The sequence below is a fragment of the Fukomys damarensis genome, unplaced genomic scaffold (assembly GCF_012274545.1).
Source record: "Fukomys damarensis isolate Sample0158 unplaced genomic scaffold, DMR_v1.0_HiC HiC_scaffold_12, whole genome shotgun sequence".
NCBI lineage: Eukaryota > Metazoa > Chordata > Mammalia > Rodentia > Bathyergidae > Fukomys > Fukomys damarensis.
Genome location: NW_022900924.1, coordinates 58,599,826 through 58,620,933, shown reverse-complemented (window position 1 = coordinate 58,620,933; position 21,108 = coordinate 58,599,826). Strand labels below are relative to the sequence as shown.

The window sequence follows — 21,108 nt, the reverse complement described above, 5'->3', positions numbered from 1 at the left end:
AAGCCCGCCCCGCTCCTCCTGGCCGCCGCCTCGCTCGCGTGTGGCGCAGGGACCCGCACCGCCCCGGCTTAGCTGAACACCCCCTGGTTTCTCCCTCGTTTCCCTCGTTTTTGACTGTTGCTGCGGACGCTGCGTTGTGATTTGTAAATACACAAAGCCTGGGTTGATACCTTTCTTCTGAGTGAAAGTGTAATGCGGGACCAGCGGCGGAGTCTGTGACAGGGCTGCTGCGTAGGCAGGTGAGGAGATCAGTGTGTTTGGGAGGTTGAGGCAGGCATCGCGTGTCATTCGCTGGGGTGAGGGACGGGGCCCGGGCACCGAGCCCATCTCCAGCCCCTTTTTATTTCAGACAGGGTCTCACGGTTGCCCAGTTGCCCAGGCTGGGCCTGAGCTGCTTCAGCCTCCAACGGTGCTGGGTGACGGGTGTGGGGCAGAATTCCACGTCTTGTTGCCGAGTGGCCTGAACCACCAGCAGTACCTGTGTGACTGTCCCATGTGTTGGGACCACTTCCACACCCGTGTCCGGCCGCCCCATGGGACAGTCATGCGCATGCCTCGGTGTTTAAGCCGCACGACGGGTCAGTGCCACTGCCACTGTGCTGCCTTGTGAGAGCCCTGGGTTCTGCCAGAGACAGAAAATGCATGGACGGTGGGACAGCTCCTCAGGTCCGGGGGAGAAGGGCTTGTCCTGGAGCCCTGCTCCGGGCCCAGGCATCCGTCTCCTTGGGCACTGCACACGGAATGTCACCTTCAGTCTTCCGTTGCGTGATGGGGGTGCACGCCCCACTTCCTGTGCAGCAGCACAGCTTCCGCGTCTGCCTCTTCCCAGGCAGTGTAAACGGTACGCGTGGACCTGGTTGATTACCACAGAAACCACGTGGTGGTGTGGACCCAACTTGTCCCGCACAGCTTCCAATAGGGTCTCAGAATTAGGGCCCATGCGAGCAGTGAGGGCTCTGGGGTCACTGAGGGGACTTCTGAGCTGTTCCCAGCCGGGCAGTGGTGAGGACCCTTTTCCTGGTGCTGAGGGTCCCAGAAGGTGTCACCTGTCCCAGCTGAGGCAGGAGGGCTGGACAGTTTCCCTGAATTCGCTGTCTAGGTAGACATTGCATTAAGAGATAATTTGCACACATTCTTATTTTTAAACTTTACCACATGGCTGACTCCCTGGGTGATTTTGGGGGTGGGGTACTGGGGATTGAACTCGGGAGCTAAATCGCCAGCCCCCTGTGTGATTGTTTGTTGGTTTGGTTTGGTACAGGGGATCGAACTCAGGTCCTTGAGATTGTAAGGCAGGCAGTGGCATCTCTGAGCTAAATCCCCGCCCTGCCCCCACGTGACTGTAAGAAACGAAACAGCAGCAAGCAAAGCTTCCTCTGCCCTAACTGCCCACCCTGCTGCACGGCAAGGGTCGCCCTCCCACCTGGCTGCTTCCTGCAGCTGAAGCTCCACTGCCATCTGCGTTGTTCCCAGGCAGTTGCCCTGCTCTCTGGGTGCCTTGTTGCTTGGTGACGCTGTCCCTCCCTGCACACTGGTGCCAGCTTGGAGAGACCCGCTCATGGTGGTCTCCGGTTCCCAGGCAGGATCTGTGCTGTGCTCACTGCTCCCAGATGGAGTGTGCAGGCCTCCTTGGTCCCCCAGCTCGCTGTCAGCTGGTGCCCAGCTCTGCCCTTGCCCAAGGTAGTGAGCTGCACTCTGCAGTATCCACACCCAGCACCCACTGGCATTCAGGTGTAGACTGCAGAACACCCATTGTTTGGGCAGAAGGGATTTGCTGCTTAACTGTTGGCTTGCAGTGTTTAAGAGGGGAGCCCAGGGCCAGGGGTACAGCTCAGTGGTGCCGTGCCTGCCTTGCAAGCACAAGGTCCTAGGAGCCCAGTGGCCACTGTCCGCCATGGGAGGTGAGTGGGCTGCTCCTGGTGATATAGGAAATGTTGCCAGAGGTGAGACAAAATATTGTATCTTCCAACCTGTTAGAGTCTGATACGAGAGCTCCTGTTTTCTAAAATTAAAGAATAAATTCTAGGAACAATGGAGGTTAAAAGTAGGAAGATATTTATTGATAGGAAAGCTCTGAGGGGCAGGAGGGGACCCAAGTGGGGAGCTGGGGTGCCCCACATTACAGAGGAGGCTTATGGGGTGAAACCCACATGGGTGCAACGTGGTCCACAGCCATGAGCATCCGATAAAATTAGGTAACGGTGTCCGATTGGGAAGCAAGTCACGTAGCAAGCATGCATGGGAAGAGCAAGAGTCTCCCGGGAGGTGGAGGGTCCAGAGGTCTCTGCTCACCGCTGGGGTCGCCGATGTCTGTCGGGACCTCATCAGGCCCAGTTTGTCCTTGGAGGAAGTGTGCGGGTCCGGTCAGCTTGTCTCTATCTTGAGGCTGGCTCTCCAGCAGGTGCATCTCCGGCCGTGGTTGTGGTGCGTTTCGCCTTTGTCCTGGCTGTCTGAGGACCCAGCCCTCTCTGACTGCTGTAACGTTTCTACCTAACTCAGCTGTCTACAATAACACTGGGAGGTTTATTTGCTCGTGGTGCAGTCCTTTGGGCAGGAGACTGCGGGTCCGAGCTTGGCTTCCTCTTCTGCATGGTGTCTCGGCTCAGTGGGAGTTGGTCCTGTGTGTACATCCAAGGAGCAGGTTTAAACTGTGTTTGGGAAACAAAGTCAGAACGTACAGAAGCCCTAGGCAGGGGAAATACTTGAAAATATCAGCAATAAAATATCAGATGTAGCCGGGCATGGTGGCGCTCACCTGTCATCCCAGCACTTGGGGAGGCTGAGTTAGGAAGATGGCACGTTTCAGAATATGTCACATCAGCAGTTGTCTCAATGCGAACTGTGGTCTTTCCAGACATGAGTTACAGAGATCTAGCTGACAGACCCCATCGCTCCCGGAGCCCGAGAGCTGCGGAGGCCTGGCCCGCCTCTGTGCCTCTGCTCGGCGCTGCACAGAGCTGCGGAGTTACCGGAGCTTCCGCTGGTGGGCGCCCCTCCACGCCGCTTTGCGACTGCCCCAGGACACCTGGGTTTTACTGATGGAAAAGTCCTCCTTGCTGGGCTCTTCTCCACATGCTATCTCAGCACAGCACCGCCAGTCGGGTTTGTATGAAAGGAAGCCGGGCTTCGAGACGGTGAGTGGCCTCACCCGTGCTGTGGCGTTGGGGGATGGCGCTCACTTGAGGCCCTCTCACCCCAGTCACGACTTTCTGAGAACAGCAGCCTCCAGCGCTGCGGTTCTCCGCGCCGCGCAGTAGCTCCCTGGAGCTAGGTTTTGTTTTCTTCCGCTATTCTGCAGGCAGTCTTAGCAGTCATCCTTTTGCTCTTCCGCGATTACCAGCAGTTCGGTCAGTCGCCTAGAATAAACGCCGGTGTCCCACGCACAGGAACCGAGGCCCCTCTGCCTGTTCTGAGCAGGGCGGGTCTCCTTTCACAGCACTTGTTATAGTTCTCCCACTTCCGTCTCCCACGGGCAAGGTGCTTTGTTGTTCTGCAGCTTGGGAGAGACGTTCACAGACTTCACATGGATTATCTGCTTTAACCTCTGGTTAGGAAAAGGGGTCTTCAAATTTAAATTAAAATAGCTTTCTAATTATAAAAGGAATACATACTTAGAGCAAGAAATAACCTACCCAGAAAAATGTCTAGGCCTGAATCTTGCCACTTTTAACGCTTGGGTGATTGCACACGTGCACGTACAACACCATCACACCCACAAGCACGTCCGCAGATCACAGCACCCACTCCTCAGCCCGAGCGCCTTTCTCATTAGCACAGGTGACACCGCATCCTGTCCACAGAGGCCACAGCGCGTGGGCTTATCTCTGTGTGATCAGGGTGTCACTAGTGAAGATTCATAACATCTCAGATTTGAATCTCTTAGAAGTATGTGACGACTGTCTCGTACATTCACGATTGATGTGCTTGTGATTTTTAAGCGTGTTTTTATAGATTAATCACAGAGACCCCTCTGGTTGTTCCCTCCTTGTTCCCATCCGTTATTTTCTGGTCAGTTAGTAATACATAGCAGGAATAATAATACGTAAGCACTACATGACATGGCTTCATCACATCCATGCACACAGATGCCCCTGTCCGGGACGCCGGAGACCATCGTGTGCATGATACTCTGTCAGTTTCGTGCATCATTTGGCAACTTGAAGGTTAATGTCACACTTGAGGCAGAGCTGGACAATGCATGGCTCAGCAGTATTCCCCAAAAGAGGGGCTTGGGGTCCAGGAAGCAGAGGAGCCAACACTTAGCTGTGGGGAAGTCAGATCACGATGGAGCAGGAAGCCCAGTGTCAAAAACCAGGGAACCGAGGGGCCCTCGTGCCTGGGGTGGCTTGGGGACCAGGTTCCCCAGGCTTCTCTGAGGCATCACGGGGAGGGCCTCTGAGCTCAGAGAAAGTGGCTTTCGGCCTGCAGCCCCACCTGCGCCGGTGCCCAGCAGCAGCAGGTCCATGCAAGTACAGAGGTCATGTGCTGAGCCCGTTCCAGAACTGTGGGGGCCAGAAAATCATCCCTGCACCAGTTCGTAGTGCTTGGCCCAGACGAGGCCATCGGTGGATGTTCAGTCTCTGCAGAAACTTGCTGAGGTGCAGGTGTTCGCATGGTCTTAAACACTAACCAATGAAAACTAATTAGTCACAAAGCCCAGGAACTGTCTAAAAGCTAAGCAACGCCTGGACCTGGTTGTCAGGTGGGAATGTATCTGTGAGCGCAGCTGGTGGAGAGTTCTAGCTGGGAAAGGACCTCTGGGTCCAACCTGAGCTATCCATTCAGGAAAGAGTTCCTGTGTGTGTAAACAACATCAATGGAGGGAAGACAAATGCCAAGGAAATACTGCAGATTCGGGATACCAGAGAGACACGAAACTAATACTTCACCTGACTAGCTCTCCTACTAGAGGAAAAATAAACTGCTATGAAGGACGTTATCATTATTATATTTATTGGGGGATTGAGCCCAGGGCCTTTGCACTGACCTATATCCCCAGCTCTTTTTTAAAAAAGTTTTTCTTTTGAGATAGGAGCTCACTAAGTTTCCTAATTGGGCTCAAACTTGCTATCCTCCTATCTCAGCCTCCCAGATTTCTGGGAGTACTCTTAAGGATATGCAAAAATATTTTTCAATGAAAATATGTACATTTAAGTCTTTAAAAAATAGACAAATACTCTAAATCCAAAACATTCCAAAATCCAACATATCTGAGCACCAACATGACACAATTGGAAAATCCCACAACTCAAGTGACAGAATGCAGTCAAACACAAGCAAGAAAAGAAGAAGGAAGGAAGGAAAGGAAGAAGAAATAAAGAGAAATGCCATGCTTTGTTACATAAATTTGCAACTCAGAGGTTACTGAGCAGTCGAGGTGTATGTGATTCAGGCCCTTTTGTGTATGTGAACGTGTTGCCGTGGATGTGTGATTTTGGTGCATATAAATGTGTGCACACACACAGCTTTTAGAACCCCAGGGGTGATCCTACTCTAAGCCAGAGCATCACAGCACCAGTGCACTGACTGCTGCTGTCCTGCTCCCTGGCCCCTGGGGATGGCACGACACAGATCCCAGCCCTTGGCCTCTCTTTCCAGGGGACAGCTTTCCCATTCTGGATCCTCCTCAAAGGAAAGCAGGAAGCCAGCATTGTATCCACTACCCTTCTGTTTTTAGGGATTTTTCTCATGTCAGTAGATTCCAAATGAACTTTCCATTTTTAGAAATACAAACACTTATTAACTGCTCCCAGAGAAGAATAAAAAAATCCAGATTTTTTTTCTTTGCATTTGTGATATCTGGCTGTCCTCTTGGAAGAGAAGAAGATAGCTTTTGTTCCTTGATGACTGATTGACAGTAGCAAGATCAAGAAAACAAATATTAAATCACCTTGCCACCAATGACGTGTATTAGTCACTTTACATTGCTATGACAAAATACCTGACACCTGCAACGTAAAACAGGAGAGAGTTATTTTGGCTCACAGTTCCAGTGGGTTCAGTCCATGGTTGGCTGGCTCCAAGGCCTGGAGGAAGACAGCTCTGGATCCATGGCAGCAAGAAGAAGAGCGAGAAGAAAGAGCCAGGGACAGGACACAGCCTTCCAAGTCATGCCCCAATGACCACCTCTTCCCATCAGGCCCCACCTCCCAGTAGCACGGTCAGCTGTGAACTCATCGGTGCATGGATCCCCTGATGAGCACACTGTCCCATGATCCAGTCACCATCCAGACACTCAAGTCTTTGGGGGACCTCCTAGGCCCAAACCCAAACAATATGTATGACCCTCGGATGAGCTTCTTTATGGCGTTTTCTGTCTTGTCCTTGTTACTGTGTCCACTACAATATATTTCCTCTTCTAGATTGACTCCATGCTAATTCTGTTTGATTTTCTCCCAACTAACAATCTTCTAATTTTTGTGGGAGACAGACACTGGAGCACGTGATTGAACAAACTGACTTGTTTTATGGTCTGGCATGTGATCTTGGTGGAGAACACGTGTACTTTAGAAGAACATGCACCAAGCTCTCGGTGCATCTGTAGATCCCTGTTAGTCAAGTTGGTTCTCAGTGCTGTTCAAGCCTTGCACCCCTTGCTGACTTTCTCTTCTTTTTCCAGGAGAAGTTCCAGGAGAATTCTCCAGGAGTAGAGAATTGGTCTCCAATTATCATTGCTGAATTTTTCTCCCCCCCCAGATTCTGTCTATTTTTGTTTCATGTACTTGAGAACTCTTATTAGATATATGTATGTTAATAATCATTCTTCTTCATGCTGAAGTGAGCTTTTAAACTGTTATAAAGTGTCTCTTCTTGTGTCGAGTAATGTATTTTGTCAAGTTTCTTTCTTCTGAGATGGGTAGAGCTATTCCAGCTCTCTTATGACTACTGCGTAAGCCAGGGATAGCTCAGTAGTATAGCTTTTCTCTGTGATTTTACTTTCAGTCTAATTATATCTTGAGTCTAAACTCTGTTTCTTACTGATCATTACATTTAATGCACCTGCTGTTGCATTCAGATCACTGAGCTGCGTTCTTGGCCTAGGACTTAGGTTTCTTGTAGGCTTTGTCTGCTAGAAGCCAACCCTCTGTGCTTGTTTAACTGGGATGTCAGAGTTTCTTCTTATTTGAAGGAGAGCTGTGGACACAGAATCCTTGCTCAAGTCTTCTTCCCAAGCTTTGGCCATGGACCTCCAAGCCCAGCGGTTTGGTGAAGTCAGCTGTTAATCTCATGAGGATTCCTTTGTGCACCATGAATTGTTTTGCTCTTGCTTCTTTCAACATCTTCTCTCTGTTGAAGTTTGACTGGGATGGATGCAGGCATGTGTTTGGGGGCTTTGAGAGTTTTTCTGTAATTCAGGCTACCCTTGAATTCACTCTGTAGTTGTCCTGCCTCAGCCTCCTGAGTGTTGGGATTACAGGGGTGTGCCACCACCACAGCTGGCATGGATATCTCTGAGTTTGTCTTGCTGAGTGCTCATTTGGATCTTAGATGTCCCCAAAGACTTCGTCACAGCTGAGGCAACGCGGTGACAGTGGACATTTGGAGAAGGGGTGAGGGGTGCCCTGTGGGTCCTGGGGATCTGTGGGCCCCGAGTTTGTGGATCACGGGCTGTGAGGGTTGCTGGGGTGCGTCCTGGAAGGAGACTGGATCCGGCCCTCTCTGCTCACTTCTGTGCTGTGAGAGAGAGGTTTTGCTCCAAGCTCACTTCCTGCAGGGTGGCTGCCTACTCAGGGCCTGGACCAGCAGGCAGCTAGCTGCTCATGGTCCCGGCCCCGAAACCGAGCCAGGTGAGCTTTGCTCTTTCTGAGGGACTGCCTCAGGTATCAGTCACAGTTAGGAAAGCCCTGACCACACACGGTCCCTGAGCATCTTAGAAGTGTAGATTAATAATTTCTGTCAGACCTGGGAAGATTTTGGCCACTACTTCTTCACAGTTCTCGCTTCCCTTTCTCGTTTCTCCCCTACGACTGCAGCTGTGCGAATGTTGGTGTGTTTGGTGAGTCACACATCTCTGAGGCTGTGCTCGTTCTGTTTTGTCTTCTGTCTCTGTGACTAATCACCCCTGTTCTCACTCACTGGCCTGCTCTTCTGCCAGACAAATATGCTATGGAACTCAGACTGAAAGTTTTATTTTGGGTATTGCAATTCTCCATAACTTTTATTTGGTAATCCCTTATTATTTCTCTCTGTGTGGATATTCTTTCTTGGTTTGACATTATTGTCATACTTTTCTGTAATTTTTCCGGACATAGTTGACTTAGCTGTTGCTCACATGTTGCTGGTAGCTTGTTTAAAATCATCCTCTGCCTAGCAAGCTCGAGGACCTGAGTTTGATCCCTGGTACCAAAAATAAATAAATAAATAAATAATCATCTTCTGATTGTGCTTGATCCCTGGGTCCAGTCAGGGATAAGTTGTATCTCATCCCCTATCTGTGGAGTCTTCTTTGTTTCTTTGAAGTCTTATAATTTGTTGTTGTTGAAAACTGAACACTTTAGGCAGTGTAATTGTCAGCTCTGGAAAGCAGTGTCTGCTGAATGTTGGTTCCGGGCCTTCCCTGGGGTGATTCTGTGAAGTCAGGCACCAAGGCCCTGCTTGGTTAGCAGGGAAGAGCAGCTAATGGTCGCTCAAGTGCCCCTTGGACTCTTTCCTCCTTTGTCGAAGGAAGTTGCAGGTCTGCCTTAGCCTTTCCCTCCTCCTTGCCCATGCTGAAAGTCACCTGAGGGCACCTTGGGGCCTTCCTGGGCGAGCACAGAGTGCAGGAGGTGTGCACAGCCTCCCAGGCCTCCCAGGTGTGTCTGAGCTTTCCACAGCCCCATGGTGTCTGCTGCACCAAACTCTCTGTCACATCTCTGTTGCTCCTGTCTTTCTGCGTTGGCCTTGCAGCCCGAGGTGCCTGCCATGCCTGGATGTTTTTCCCCAAATGCTCTGGGGAAAGGGCTGTCCCTGTGGAGGGAGCTAGACTCTGAGTCAGGGTGGATGGTAACCGTGCCCCGTGAGCTGAGCTTCCTCAGAGTGACACCGGGGACACGGTGACAGGTCCCGGGACAGGGCCTTGGGAAAAGTGCCACCTACCTTCCCTGCAGGGACTGCGAGGCTGCTGGTTTTCAAGGCTGCCAAGGAGCTAGGAGAAGGGCGGGAACAGGCTGGGCTCATTCACCACTCCCTGGGCGTAGGGTGTGCAGGAAAAACTGCTGTGCTCTGGGGCAGTGATGGTGAGCCTGTCAACACATTCGGTGATACACTCAGCCTGCGGTGGTACGTGTGCTGTGGCTGGGCCACCACTGCCCTGTGCAGCGCTGACTGAGTTCACAATGGCCAGTGGAAAGGGCTGTGAATATTTCCAACATAGCGAGTATATCTTAGGTGGTAGATGTGTTAATCTGATCTGACATTCAAGTGTGGAAATGTCACACTGTCCCTCAGAAATATGCACAATTACAGATCAAAAATGTATTTAAAAACCCACACATATTCACCATCATTACTGAATTTCAGTAGTTTTTCTTGAGTAAATGCTGTTTAGGCTGCTGTGAGCCTTCGGTTAATTTCTGGAGCTCTGAGATCTAGCTGACCTGTCTCTGTGGAGCAGTAGAGGGGTATGTGTGTGTATGTGTGTGTGTGTGTGTGTGTGTGTGTGTGTGTGTGTGTGTGTGTGTGTGCGTATGCATGCGTGCATGCACTAGCTGCTTATGTTGACTGTGGAGTGGTGCTGTGTAAGCACCTACCTGATCTCTGTGGGCCCTGCTGCTGGTAACTCCGCTGGTCCCTTACTCTCTGCATCTCCTCCAGACTGGAGGTCTGATGAGGTTCTGTTTAGGCATTTCTGGCAGAAACCTTCACATCCATGCTGTGTCCTTATGTAGCATCGTGGTGGTGGCACCCAAGGCCAGGGCGTCCTACTGTCAGCGAGGCTGTTTACCACTTGGTTATGGTGGTGGCCACTAGATCTTTCCATTTTACAGGTGCACCTTTCTCTTTGAATTTATTGTGTGACTTAAGGGGTGCCACATTAGCATTATCTTAATTTCTTATTCCTCAACAGTCCTTCAGCTGATGGTTTTAGAGCCATTGAGGATCCTTACCTGGCTGGGAATAGTGGCCCATGCCTGTAATCCCAGCACGCAGAAAGCTGAGACAGGAGGACTGCTGTGAGTTGGAGGCCAGCCTGGGCTCCATAGTGAGTTCAAGGCCAGCCTGAACTACAAATTGAGGCCTTGTCTAGAAAAATAAAAACCCTTGCCTGAATCAATCGTGGCAGGTTACTAAGGAGTGGTTTTCCAATTCTGTTATTTCTTCTACTTTTATTAGCCCATATTATGTTGTAAAGATCATTTGATCCCCTTCCACTTTGAGAATCTCAGAGGACTCATGTCTGTAAAATCATCACTCATTGTGTTGCAACTTAAGTCATTTCTCTGGAGTTGCCCCAGACCCCTCTCATTCTGGTTGCTGGGCCCTGAACCCTGTCTCCATTAAGTTTTAAACATTTGTGTTTTTTTGTACAACACGATGCCCCACTTCTCTGGCCCCCAAAACCCCAGCCCTGGAACCAACTTTCTCTTCAAGGAGGGGGTGAGGAATGCTGTGTAGAGAGAGGTCTGTGGGATCTCGGATATGGATGGACCAAGGCTGGGAGTCACCACGTTTAGTGCAGTGAGTGCTGTGGCTGTTTCCGTCTCCCCGCCCAGCTCCACGTCTGTGACACGGGGGCACCAACAGCTCCTTCTCATCTGAGTCTGGGTGTGCAGGGTGAGAACAGAGTAAGGAACCTATGACTAGTGACAAATCTAATTGTACAACTGATTTCCCAGTGATTAACAGAGAGTGCTTGGCAGGCTGAAGGTTTTCAATTAGCAATAATTGTGCCTCAGATGAACTTCATTGGCTACAATGCTGCTGTTCACAAAGCTTGAAGGTTTTCACTAAGGGCTTTTTAAATAAAGTGCTAAAGCATCTTTGGATAAATAGTTATTGCCTTCCTCATAATTCAAGCCTGAGCTTCTTGTTATCAGAAGATTGAATAGTGAGTATATAGATTCCTGAGCTGTACATTGTAAAACAGGCCCCACTAGTGATTAAACACAGACAGATATTTGGTGTACTGGTTTGCTTATACATGAGGAAATGACTCCTGGAATACAGGGTTACCTAAAGGACATGAAAGATACTTAAAGCATTAGGTAGATATTGGTGGGTAAATGTCTGTTGTGCACAAAGGGAGGGGAACAGTCTGGAAACAGCAAGCTTGGTCCTCATTCCAGAGAAGGGGGCAAAATGTGGTGCTGTTTGCAGCTCTGTTTCACCTGTGCCTGGGGTTTGAGAAGATTCCATTTCCAAGGTAAGTGGTGCTGACGAGAACAGCCTTCCTCCTGCGCAGACAGAGATCCCAGGAGCAGTGTCAGTCAGGTCACAGGAAGGCGGAGGTGACAGGCACGGCGCCCTGCCCAGCCATCTGCACTGGCCCCTGTAACGGAGGGGGCGGCAGGGCCCTGGCTGGTAGCCCAGGCGCTAATGCTGGTGTGGAGGGAATGAGTTCTTGTGAGAGCAGCTTGTGACAGGAGGGGCAAGAGTGGCCTTGCCCGCCGCCCTCTGCATTCCCTCTCCACTGAGCTCCGGCTGCTTGCCACGTGGTGATGTAGCCAGGAGGGTCCTCCCCAGAGGACCCTGGCGGGGCTGCTGAGCTCAGATTTACCCTCCCAGCTGTGGGCTGACAAACATCCATTTTTTTTTGAGTCACGGTCTCGCTATGTAGTTCAGGCTGGTCTCACACAGTGATCCTCCTGCCTCAGCTTCCAAGTGCTGGGATCTGTGCTTTATAAGGAGCCTAGGGCTGGGGATTTAGCTCAGTGGTCCACCGCCTGCCTCACAAGGTCCAGAGTTTGACCCCCGGAACAAAACAACAACAACAACAAATATGTATATATGGAGCCTCACCTCGGACACTGTCACAGCAGACAGTGGATGAGCGCAGTGCTGCCTTAGTGCACGGCTGAGGCCCACGATGTGTGTTTGTTTCATTATCAATGATACGAATATCGATCGTTTGGTAAATGTGGCTTTGGTCAGGTTTCTCCGCCACTGAATTACTATTTTCCCTTTGATAATTAATAAGCACTTTGAGGGGAGACATTCTGGGTCTGTGTAAATATTCCAGTCCTAGCCAAACTTTCACCATTCTTGCCTGAATCATCCCCTGATTTTAAAATGCAGATGAGATGCACCTGCCTGAGCAGTAGGTGGAGCAGGAGAGGGAACCGAAGTCAAGTCGCACACTTCCATCACATTTCCCTGGAGGCGGAAGTGGCTGCTGAGTGCCATAGCCTCAGGTGTAGATTCAGTATAGGGCAGCCTGTCAGGTGATGGCTCAAGCATAAACCACACCGGGAAAACATAATTCAGGCTGGCTGCCGCCTGTGAGTCCGGTGAGCCTCACCCACCCCTTGCAGCCCAGTGAATCCTGCCTACTGTGACCCCAGTCGGCCTCCATTGTTCTAAGACCAGAAAACCCTCTGACTCTGTTGAGTGACTGAGTCTTTATTTTCAGAATGAAGTTGGTCTCCAAGGCTGAGGTTCCTTCCTGGGGCAGAGCCTTCCTTGTTGACAAGAATCCTGAAACTTGTAAAGGAGGTGTGGACCTCTCTGGTATCCCCTGGCTTCCCAGGCGAGGCCCTGGCTTGGCTTCCTCTGGCCGGCTAAATATGGTGCATTCGCTTCCTTTCCGAAGGGAGCATTGTTTTATTTATGTTGCTTGTGAGTGGTGTAGTTTCCAGACATACAACATGAAAATGTGATTTAGAGGTAAGGTATCAAGTTGGGTGTTTTGTGAGTGACAAAGCTCTGCTGGGTTCTTGAGTGCTTCTGGCTTTAAAATGGAATTATTCCCACAGATAAATGGCAGAATCATTTCCATTTATTTACATCCTGGCAAACAGAATTAATACATTTGGGTTACACAAAAATTTATGTATTGGAAGAGACTCCATAGCTGTCTTACTTTCTTGTTGGTGATGCAAAATATCTGACCCCCACAGTTAAAAGAGGAGAGTTTTTTTTTTTTTTTTCACATTATGGTTTGTACAAGTTTAGGCCAATGGTTGGCTGGCTCCAAAGCAGGGTTGCATGGCAGAGGAGAATCAAGAGGAGAAACAGTCCATGGCAGAGAGGGCAAACAGGTAGCAGCAGCAGCAAGCCTCCTTTTCCCTTTTATGCAGGCTTAAGCCTATTGGTTGGTGTCTCCTACACCCTGGGTGGGTCTTCCCATTATCCACACCCAGAACTACACTAAACCCATCAGTGGACTAATCCAGTATCACACATCCACGATCCAGTCTCCTCCCCAAACCCCCACCTATGAGAGCACAAGGCTTTGGGAGAACATCTAGTACAAGCCATAACAGCAGTGTTAATCCTAAAGAAAATGGACAAACCAAAGAAGTATTCTTCAAGCTACCAAAAAAAAAAAAAAGAACTATACAGCAAGAGATTAAACCTAGTTTTAATTGAACTATAATTAATGTACAACAGAAGGCAAATAGCTCGAACATTTCATGTGTTTTTGCTTGATGGGTCACCATCAAAAGAAGACATTTTGATTTCCCCAGAAAGTTCCCTCTTGTCCCCTCCACTGCTCTGACTCCTGTCCCCATCTTCCCCTGGGTTGGTTTGGCCTCTTCTGATCTCCACACAAAGGGGTCATGCAGTGTGCATTCTTTTTGGAGTTTAGCTTCTGCACCCAACATTGCCTTTGAGAGTCAGCCACAGACAGTGAGTCACAGACTTTTTATCTCTGTGTAATGGGCCCCAATGCTATTATAAAGCAAATTCCAGATAGTGTAACATTTCATTTATAAATATTTCAACACATCACTCTGAAAGATAGAGTCAAGGAAGACCCTACATTATCACACCTGTAAGGAATCAGTACAGCTGGATATGGTGACCCACACCTATAATCCCAGGTACTGGGGAGGCTAAGGCAGGAAGATCACAATTTCCAGACCAGCCTGGACAATTTAACAAGAGTCTGTCCCCCAGATAAGGAATAAAGAGGACTGAGATACCCCAGGGTTTGAACCCAGGTCTGCAGTGACTCACTCACACAAAGGAGCCAGTGCTCTGACATACTCGGACCCGTCAGTCCAGTGGCCACGTTGGGGCTGTGGCCCAGGTAGACTCAGAGCACTGGGGGTTTGTGGCCCATCTATGGCAGGGTGGAAAGCAGGAGGGACCACTTGGGGGGTCTGGGGGAGGTTAGAGATTGGAGAGGGAGCTGCAGTGCTTAGTTAGTGGACTAACGGAGTGGGACCCCGCGTGTCTCCGCCTGCTTGCAGTGTGACGGTACTTCAGGGAGCAGCTCCCTGCCAGGTGCTGGCTGTGACACAGCCCGGCCAGCAGGACACACAGCAGCTCCCAACCCCACATACTGCAGAGAAGGTGTCTTCATCCATAGCCCACCACACTTTGTTGGGTTAATTGTGGCCCTCAGAGCTTGGTCTCAGGCCCGGGCTCCAGGGGCCATGCCTGCCTGCTGTCTCACATTCACTTTAAAACAACCTTTCACATTTTAGTTTTCTATTCCAAAAACCCTATGGACTGACATTCTGGCATGCAGACCAGCCGGAATGCACTGTGCGGGCCAGAGGCATGCGAGCTGCCTCTGCCCAGCCTTCCGCTGCCGTCCCTTGTGTGCACTTCTGCTCTGCTGATGGCGGCTTCCTTCTGTCTCCTCACCACAAGCAGGGCTGGCTTGGGACTGGCCTCTCCGCCCCCCAGGCGCTGCCTGTCCCTAGCAGGAAGAGGAACACAGGGTCTTTCTTTCCATGTCTTGAGTAGTACCTTTTGCTTCGGTTATAAAAGCCTGTACCAACTTGAAATGTTGTCTGCACTGTGTACTTAATGACAACAGAATGAAAACAGAGAAAACTCCATGGTCGAGGATCATCTCTGGGCAAAGCCTTCCCCCTTGGCTGTTATCTTTCCACAATAATCCAAAAATATTGCCAAATGTCTTGGTGAATCTTCTGCCCTGCTAACATTTTCCTCACTGCTGTTTTGAATTCTAAAACATCTCCCTTTAACAGAAGTGAATTCTAGAATTGTTTCAGCTGATGATTAAAATAATTGTTCCTCAAGCAAAACTGCTGCTAGACTGGCGAGGCCAAGCCTCCTTCTCATGAGCCGCAGCAGCTCACAGCGGGGTGGTGCCTCCTCGTCCCACCTTGGGACGCCCGTGTCCGGCCTCCCGCCAGCATCCCTCACCCCTCGGCGAGCAGCAGGTGGAGGCGGCCCCTGTCGGATCGCCGCCCCCAGCACAGTTCTGCTTTCATTCACTGATGACCCCAGGTCTCACTCCCGCCCTAGACCAGCGCTCTGCCTGCTGCTGCCTGCCGGGGACCTCGCCCAGACAGCGCGCGTGCCCGCGTGGTTCCCCAAGCTGGTGCTGCGTGCGAGGCTCACTCGTGGGGAGTCCGCGGTCCCTTCCTTCGCACCCAGAGCCTCCTATGGTGAACTTGCACGCCCTGCTGTCCCTTCTCTCGGGACGGGTGCAGGGCCGTCTCCAGTGCGGGTTTGCTCTGGGTGAAGCTGCTTGTGCGTGTCCTCCAGGCCACTCCCAGCCTCAGTCCTCTGTGTGTGCCAGGCCTGTGTCGCCCTTCCCACCCACAGGACGCGGAGCTGGCTGCCGTCACCCACACTGCCCTTCCGATGAACGGCCGCCCAGGTGAGGCCACGCAGCTAGGACCGGACGGCGTGTACCCTGGCAGGAGCAGCGGCCAGGCTGAGATCCGCAGGGAAACCTCGGGGTCCCAAGGGGCACACGAGTGAGGAACGGCTCCTCCTCTAAATGATCCCAAATGAGACCCCAGCCTGGGCCAGCGCTCGCTGGACTTCATGGGAGTTCTGCGGGGCTCCAGGGAAGCCAGGACCCGACCAGGCGGGAGGCGACAGATGCAGGTTCCGTCAGGCTGTGGGTGTGTGCCCACGTCGCCCGGCGAAGCTCACACGGGGGACACGGCATGGTTTCCTGGACGGCTGCAGAGCTGGGGAATCACACCACAGGCTCAAGTGTGTGTTTTTCACTCCTGCCAGCAGCCCTGGGGCTCGCACCTGCTCTGCGTTCCTGATGCATTTTGTGTTCCCGTGCTTTTTGATTTTCCCTCCCGGTTCCTTGTGGTTTCCAGATCATAGTTACTTGTGACTAATGAGGGATAAACTTGCTTTAACCAGTTCTGCAACCTGTTCAAATTTTGTCATCCTTCCAAGAGAGTTACAGCTTGTTCATTTGCTTAATTGCTCTTGTCTAAGTTATATAAGTGAAAAGACAGGATTCTCATCTTAAGGAAAATTATTTTTTTCTTTTTTTTCTTTTCTTTTCTTTTGCAGTACTTAGGATTGAATCCAGGGCCTTTGCACTGAGCTACAGCTTCAGCACTTTTGATTTTATTTTTATTTTAAAATTTTGAGACAAATCTTGCTAAGTTGTCAAATTGCACAGGCTGGGCTCCAACTCGCAACCCTCCCGCTCAGCCTCCCAGAATGCTGAGGTCGCAGTGCACCAGCACAGCCTCCTGGCTGCTTCTGCTTGGCAGTTCGGCTGCGAGTCCTCTGCGCTCCAGGGCAGGGCCCAGACCCGAGCCAGCTCCCCGACCCTGAGCAGAGACTTCTCGTCTTGCCCCACGGCAATCCTAAACGACTCCCAGAGTCATGTTGTTTCCTTATCTCCTGTTTCCCTCGCATTCTCTTTAAGGCTGCAGTATCCCCTTGTTCATCTTCATCAGGATAAGACAGGTTACCTCGCCCGATAACAGTTTGTGTAGCAGCCCATTTCTTTATATACAGATGTGCCTTGTTTTGTTTTGTTTTGTTGGTACCAGGGATTGAACTCGGGTCCTTGTGCTTGAAAGGCAGGCGGCAGAGCCACTGAGGTAAATCCCCGGCCTTATACAGATGTGTCTTTTCAGTTTCTTCCTTTCCAGTTTAGGAAGCTCTGTTGGTAACAAACTTTTATTAAATTGGAACAAGATTGGAAAATAAATAAGCTTTGGCACATTTTCCAAAATAACACAAACCCAATGTGAGAAGAGCACAGTGATCACCTCCAGAACCGGCCCCAGATTATTAGGGTGCAGTCACACTCTGAGCAGCAACCTGGCAGGGGCTGTGCTCATTTTTCTCTCGGTCATTTTCACACGTTTTCTCAGGGTCCAGGAGCACTGCCTCCCCACTCTCCTAAAACTGAACGGTGCGTAGACACCCAGGGTTCAAGGGCACAAGAACTTGTTTCTTCCTCTACTGATCTCAAAGCTACCAACCGGAGAATCAGGTATACCAGACTGGCTGCAGTTCCTTGGAGCCTGCGGAAGGGAGGCGCGGGTGATGGGAGCCAGCATGGCATTCTGTGGGTGGGAAGGGCATCACAGGCCCGGCACACCTGTTTATGTGACCGACACAGTGTCACGCAGCGTGACCAAACCCGGCTCCTGGTCCTGGAGGTCCCCGTACACTTGGGGCCGGCAGCTCCTTGGGAAGAACCCAGAGCTGTGGCGGCTGGGCCCGTTCTCGATGGGCTGTGTGAGCACCCGGCCCCTCGGACTCTGCGTCCTCCAGGGGCCACATCACAGGTGCTTTCCCAGCAGGGCTGGCGGAGAGGGTCCCAGCACCACCTGCTGCCTGGTCCTCGGAGCCCCCGGTGACCGGGCTGCAGGGCTGAGGGCTGCCCCGGGAGGCAGCTGCTGTGGCAGCAGGGACTGCGAATGCAGCTGCCGCTCCTGGCAGCAAAGACAGAGGAGCACCAGGAGCCCTCTGCTAGGTACTGCCTGCTTCTAACACACACAGCCGTCTCCTCCCGACTTCCCGCAGCAGCTCTGCAGCCCTCTTTCCTGAGTGTCTTTAGCTTCACTGTCCTGGCTGCCTCCATGTCCTAAGTGGATTCAAAACATTTCCCTTTCGTGGTCGTTTTGACTCTGGGGCGGGGGGAGCCGGGTGGCACGGTGCCCGATCCAGTGGACTGGTGATGAACTGTGGCCTCGTGTGTTCAGCCTGCCTCTGCGCTGGACGGCACTGGGTGGCAACAGCCACCGTGTCTGTGACCACCCCATAAGGACACTCATGGGATTGCTGTAATACATTTTACAAATGTAAACTTGCACCATAGTTTCGGTTGGCCAGTATGTGGAAGCCCATCCCAGGCAACAGTGGCCTGCGGGGCGTCCCTGAGGACACGGCCTGTGCCCGGGCCTGGGTCTCATGGCTCACTCTGGAGTCACTCCTCGGAGTGGCGCTGGCCGGCGGTGCCCAGGAGGCAGGGACACGGGGTTGGGGAGGACCTGGCCTTTCCCTGAAGCACAAGCTCGGGTGGGAGAAGCGCAAGGAAATGGTGATGCACAGAGCAGGCTGGGACCTGGCAGCAGACTCGGGGCCCCCAGAGGAGGGTAGGTTTCAGGGGCTTTCTGGGGGAGGTGGGGCTGGGAAGGAGTCAGGTGAAGGCCTGCGGAGCCAGGGTGGGCACGGGTTGCTGCCCGTCCTCCACAGGTGGACACTGGGAGTCACGTGTGTACCAGAGGGGCTGGCAGGAGTGGCAGGATCGGGGCTCGGACTCCTCCTGGCCCTGCAGCCCCGGGAGTGCAGTGAGAACCAAGGCCTCTGCACCTGCTCAGCCTTCCTCCCACGGCAGAGGCACCGTCTCCGAGGTTGCAGTCGTGGACCAGGCCCGGCGGGTGAAGAGTGCCACGGCAGTGCACGCCACTAGGTGGAGCCCCGGGCAGCACAGAAGCCCGGAGGGGTGTGAGTCCCGAGGAGAGGCCCAGGCCCAGGCCAGGCCCAGGGCTTGTCCCTGGAGGACGCACAGGCCAAGTGAGGAGGAGGCAGCTCTGGGCTGGGTCGCAGACCCTCCGCGCCTCTCCTGCCCTCCCTGCTGGCCTTCAGGTGCTCTGCTGGTGACCCGCGAGTCTCCCGCTCTCTGGCCCACTGTCCCCGGCTGGGGTTTGGGCAGCACCTCCAGAGAGCAAGCCCTGTCACTTTGCAGACCGTGCAGAGCCCCATGCCCCTTTCTAGAGCTGCGAAGAGGCCAGCCTTTATTACACGGCTGGTGCGCTGCTCCTCTGAGTGCCACACGTTCAGTCTCTGGGTCGCGGGGGACAGGGGCTCAGGGATGCCCCACCTGGGGCTTCCATTCGGCGGGGCTTTAAAACTGACTCTGGGCCTCCATGGGCCACTGTGCTGGGGCAGCCACACAGCGTCCTCACAGGACCTTTCTCTGAGCAGCAGAGGGAGAGAGCGGGGACACGTGGCACTCTGGTGTCGTCATGTCGGACTCGGCTCAATCAGACCAGACCCCCACGGCCTCCTTCGGCCTCCGCGCCCCGTGCCCACAGCTACGTGGAGGGGAGGCATCCACACGACTCGGGGCCCAGCTGGGCCCACGCACCACCCTGTCCTGGGAGACCCCTTGGCTGTGCACCGAGCTGGGCCTGCGTCCCCGGGCTGCAGAGCAGGGACGTGGAGACCGAGTGGCCAGGACTGCTGGCGGCCAGCTCCTGGTGAGGACCTCGCTCTCCCAGCCGAGCCGCAGAGCCAGCGATGCCCGGCTGGGCGCAGACAGCGGCGCGTGGCCGGGGCGGTTTGTTTCGGTCCCGGCTTGTGCGCCGCTCAGAACCCAGGCAGGTGGCTCTTCCCCGTGCGTTTGTTGGTTGTATCACATCACCTAAACTTTTTTCCTTTGAGAGAATTCAGCTGAAAAACTATTAAAAATAATGAGAGTTCAGTAGGGCAGCCAGTTACAAAACAAATGTACAAAAATCAATACCTTTCCTATTTCCAAGAGCAGCCACTTAGAAAAAATAGAAGCAAAAGCTTTCGTTCACAGTGGAGAGGACAGGGACATTTCTCACTGCTCTGCGAAGCGCACTCCTGGGAGAGACAGCCGGAGGGGGACAGCACCCCACTGCCCTGCCCCCAGGGGTGTTGCCCTGAGGCCAGCAGCCACCCGCTGTCGTGCCTTCGCCTCGAGGCATCTCTGGGTCACTTCCTGGTGCAAGGCCACCCCGGAAGCCTCCTCTCGGGGTCTCCTAGGGTTAACTTCAACGGCGGAGAGCGGAGGTAGGGGGACAAGTGCAGACGGATGTAGCACAGATGCTACTGACAGAGACGCGGTGGAGAGAGAGCAAGGCGTGGTACCGATGATAGAGTGGAGAAAGGCAGAGAGAGAGAGGGACGCCCGAGGCCAGAAAGGTGGGAACTCGTTTTCGTCAGGCCCCATGCTCTCTGTGTGGCCCCTCCTCCCACGCGCCCTAGCTGCACCTGCAGGAGCTCAGCTGTGCCAGGACCTGTGTGGCTGTGCCTGCCTTTGGCAGGAGCTCTGCGGGCTCACCTCAAAAACCAGCACCTCACAAGGCTGGGAGAGGCACGCCGCTAGGTACACAGGAAGAGAGCAAGATCCGTCCACCCGTGGAACTCTCAGTGCTCTGTGTGGCCCCTCCTCCCACGCGCCCTAGCTGCACCTGCAGGAGCTCAGCTGTGCCAGGACCTGTGTGGCTGTGCCTGCCTTTGGCAGGAGCTCTGCGGGCTCACCTCAAAAACCAGCACCTCACAAGGCTGGGAGAGGCACGCCGCTAGGTACACAGGAAGAGAGCAAGATCCGTCCACCCGTGGAACTCTCAGTGCAGCCACTGTCCATGGGGCAGCGTGGGTCCCATGGTCTAAGGGCAGCAATGGGAGAACCATTCCGCCCCTGGCAGACCAAATGCACATGTGTGGTTTGCCCAGACCGGGCCGGGCCAGCGTGTACCGAGTCCGCTCACCAGGCAGAGGAGCGCAGGTGTTGCGGATCCCAGAGACCGGCTCTGCCCACACGGTGCCTTGGGTCGGGAACCAGAGCAGTACCGGCTGCTAAGACGCTCGGGCACGGTCTCTTTTCTGTGATCAACGCGGCTTTTCAGATGTCTTTCAGTGGTAGCAGATGAGCAATTCCTGATGGCGGCATAATCGTCCCTAGGAGTCAGTTTATTCAGGGCTTGGTTAAATGAACAGTTTTCAGTTGGCTGACATTTACTTACTTCCTTATTTTTGGATAGTTGAGTGCTTTACATTTAAGCTGTGCATATTAAACAG

At 52.7% G+C, this 21,108-nt stretch overlaps 1 protein-coding gene and 1 non-coding gene across 2 annotated transcripts in view; one reads left to right on the top strand and one right to left on the bottom strand.

The window, feature by feature from the left end:
- Znf621 (zinc finger protein 621) overlaps window positions 1-15,825 on the top strand; it is a 20,964-nt gene extending 5,139 nt beyond the window's left edge. Inside the window, exon 5 of the mRNA XM_010624592.1 lies at window positions 15,667-15,825. Coding sequence (XP_010622894.1) covers window positions 15,667-15,825 — 159 coding nt within the window. The remainder of the gene's footprint in view (window positions 1-15,666) is intronic.
- LOC117285812 lies at window positions 10,776-10,913 on the bottom strand. Its single transcript, XR_004516910.1, has one exon. It is a non-coding gene; the product is annotated as a U4 spliceosomal RNA (small nuclear RNA).
- Window positions 15,826-21,108: the final 5,283 nt, after the last annotated feature.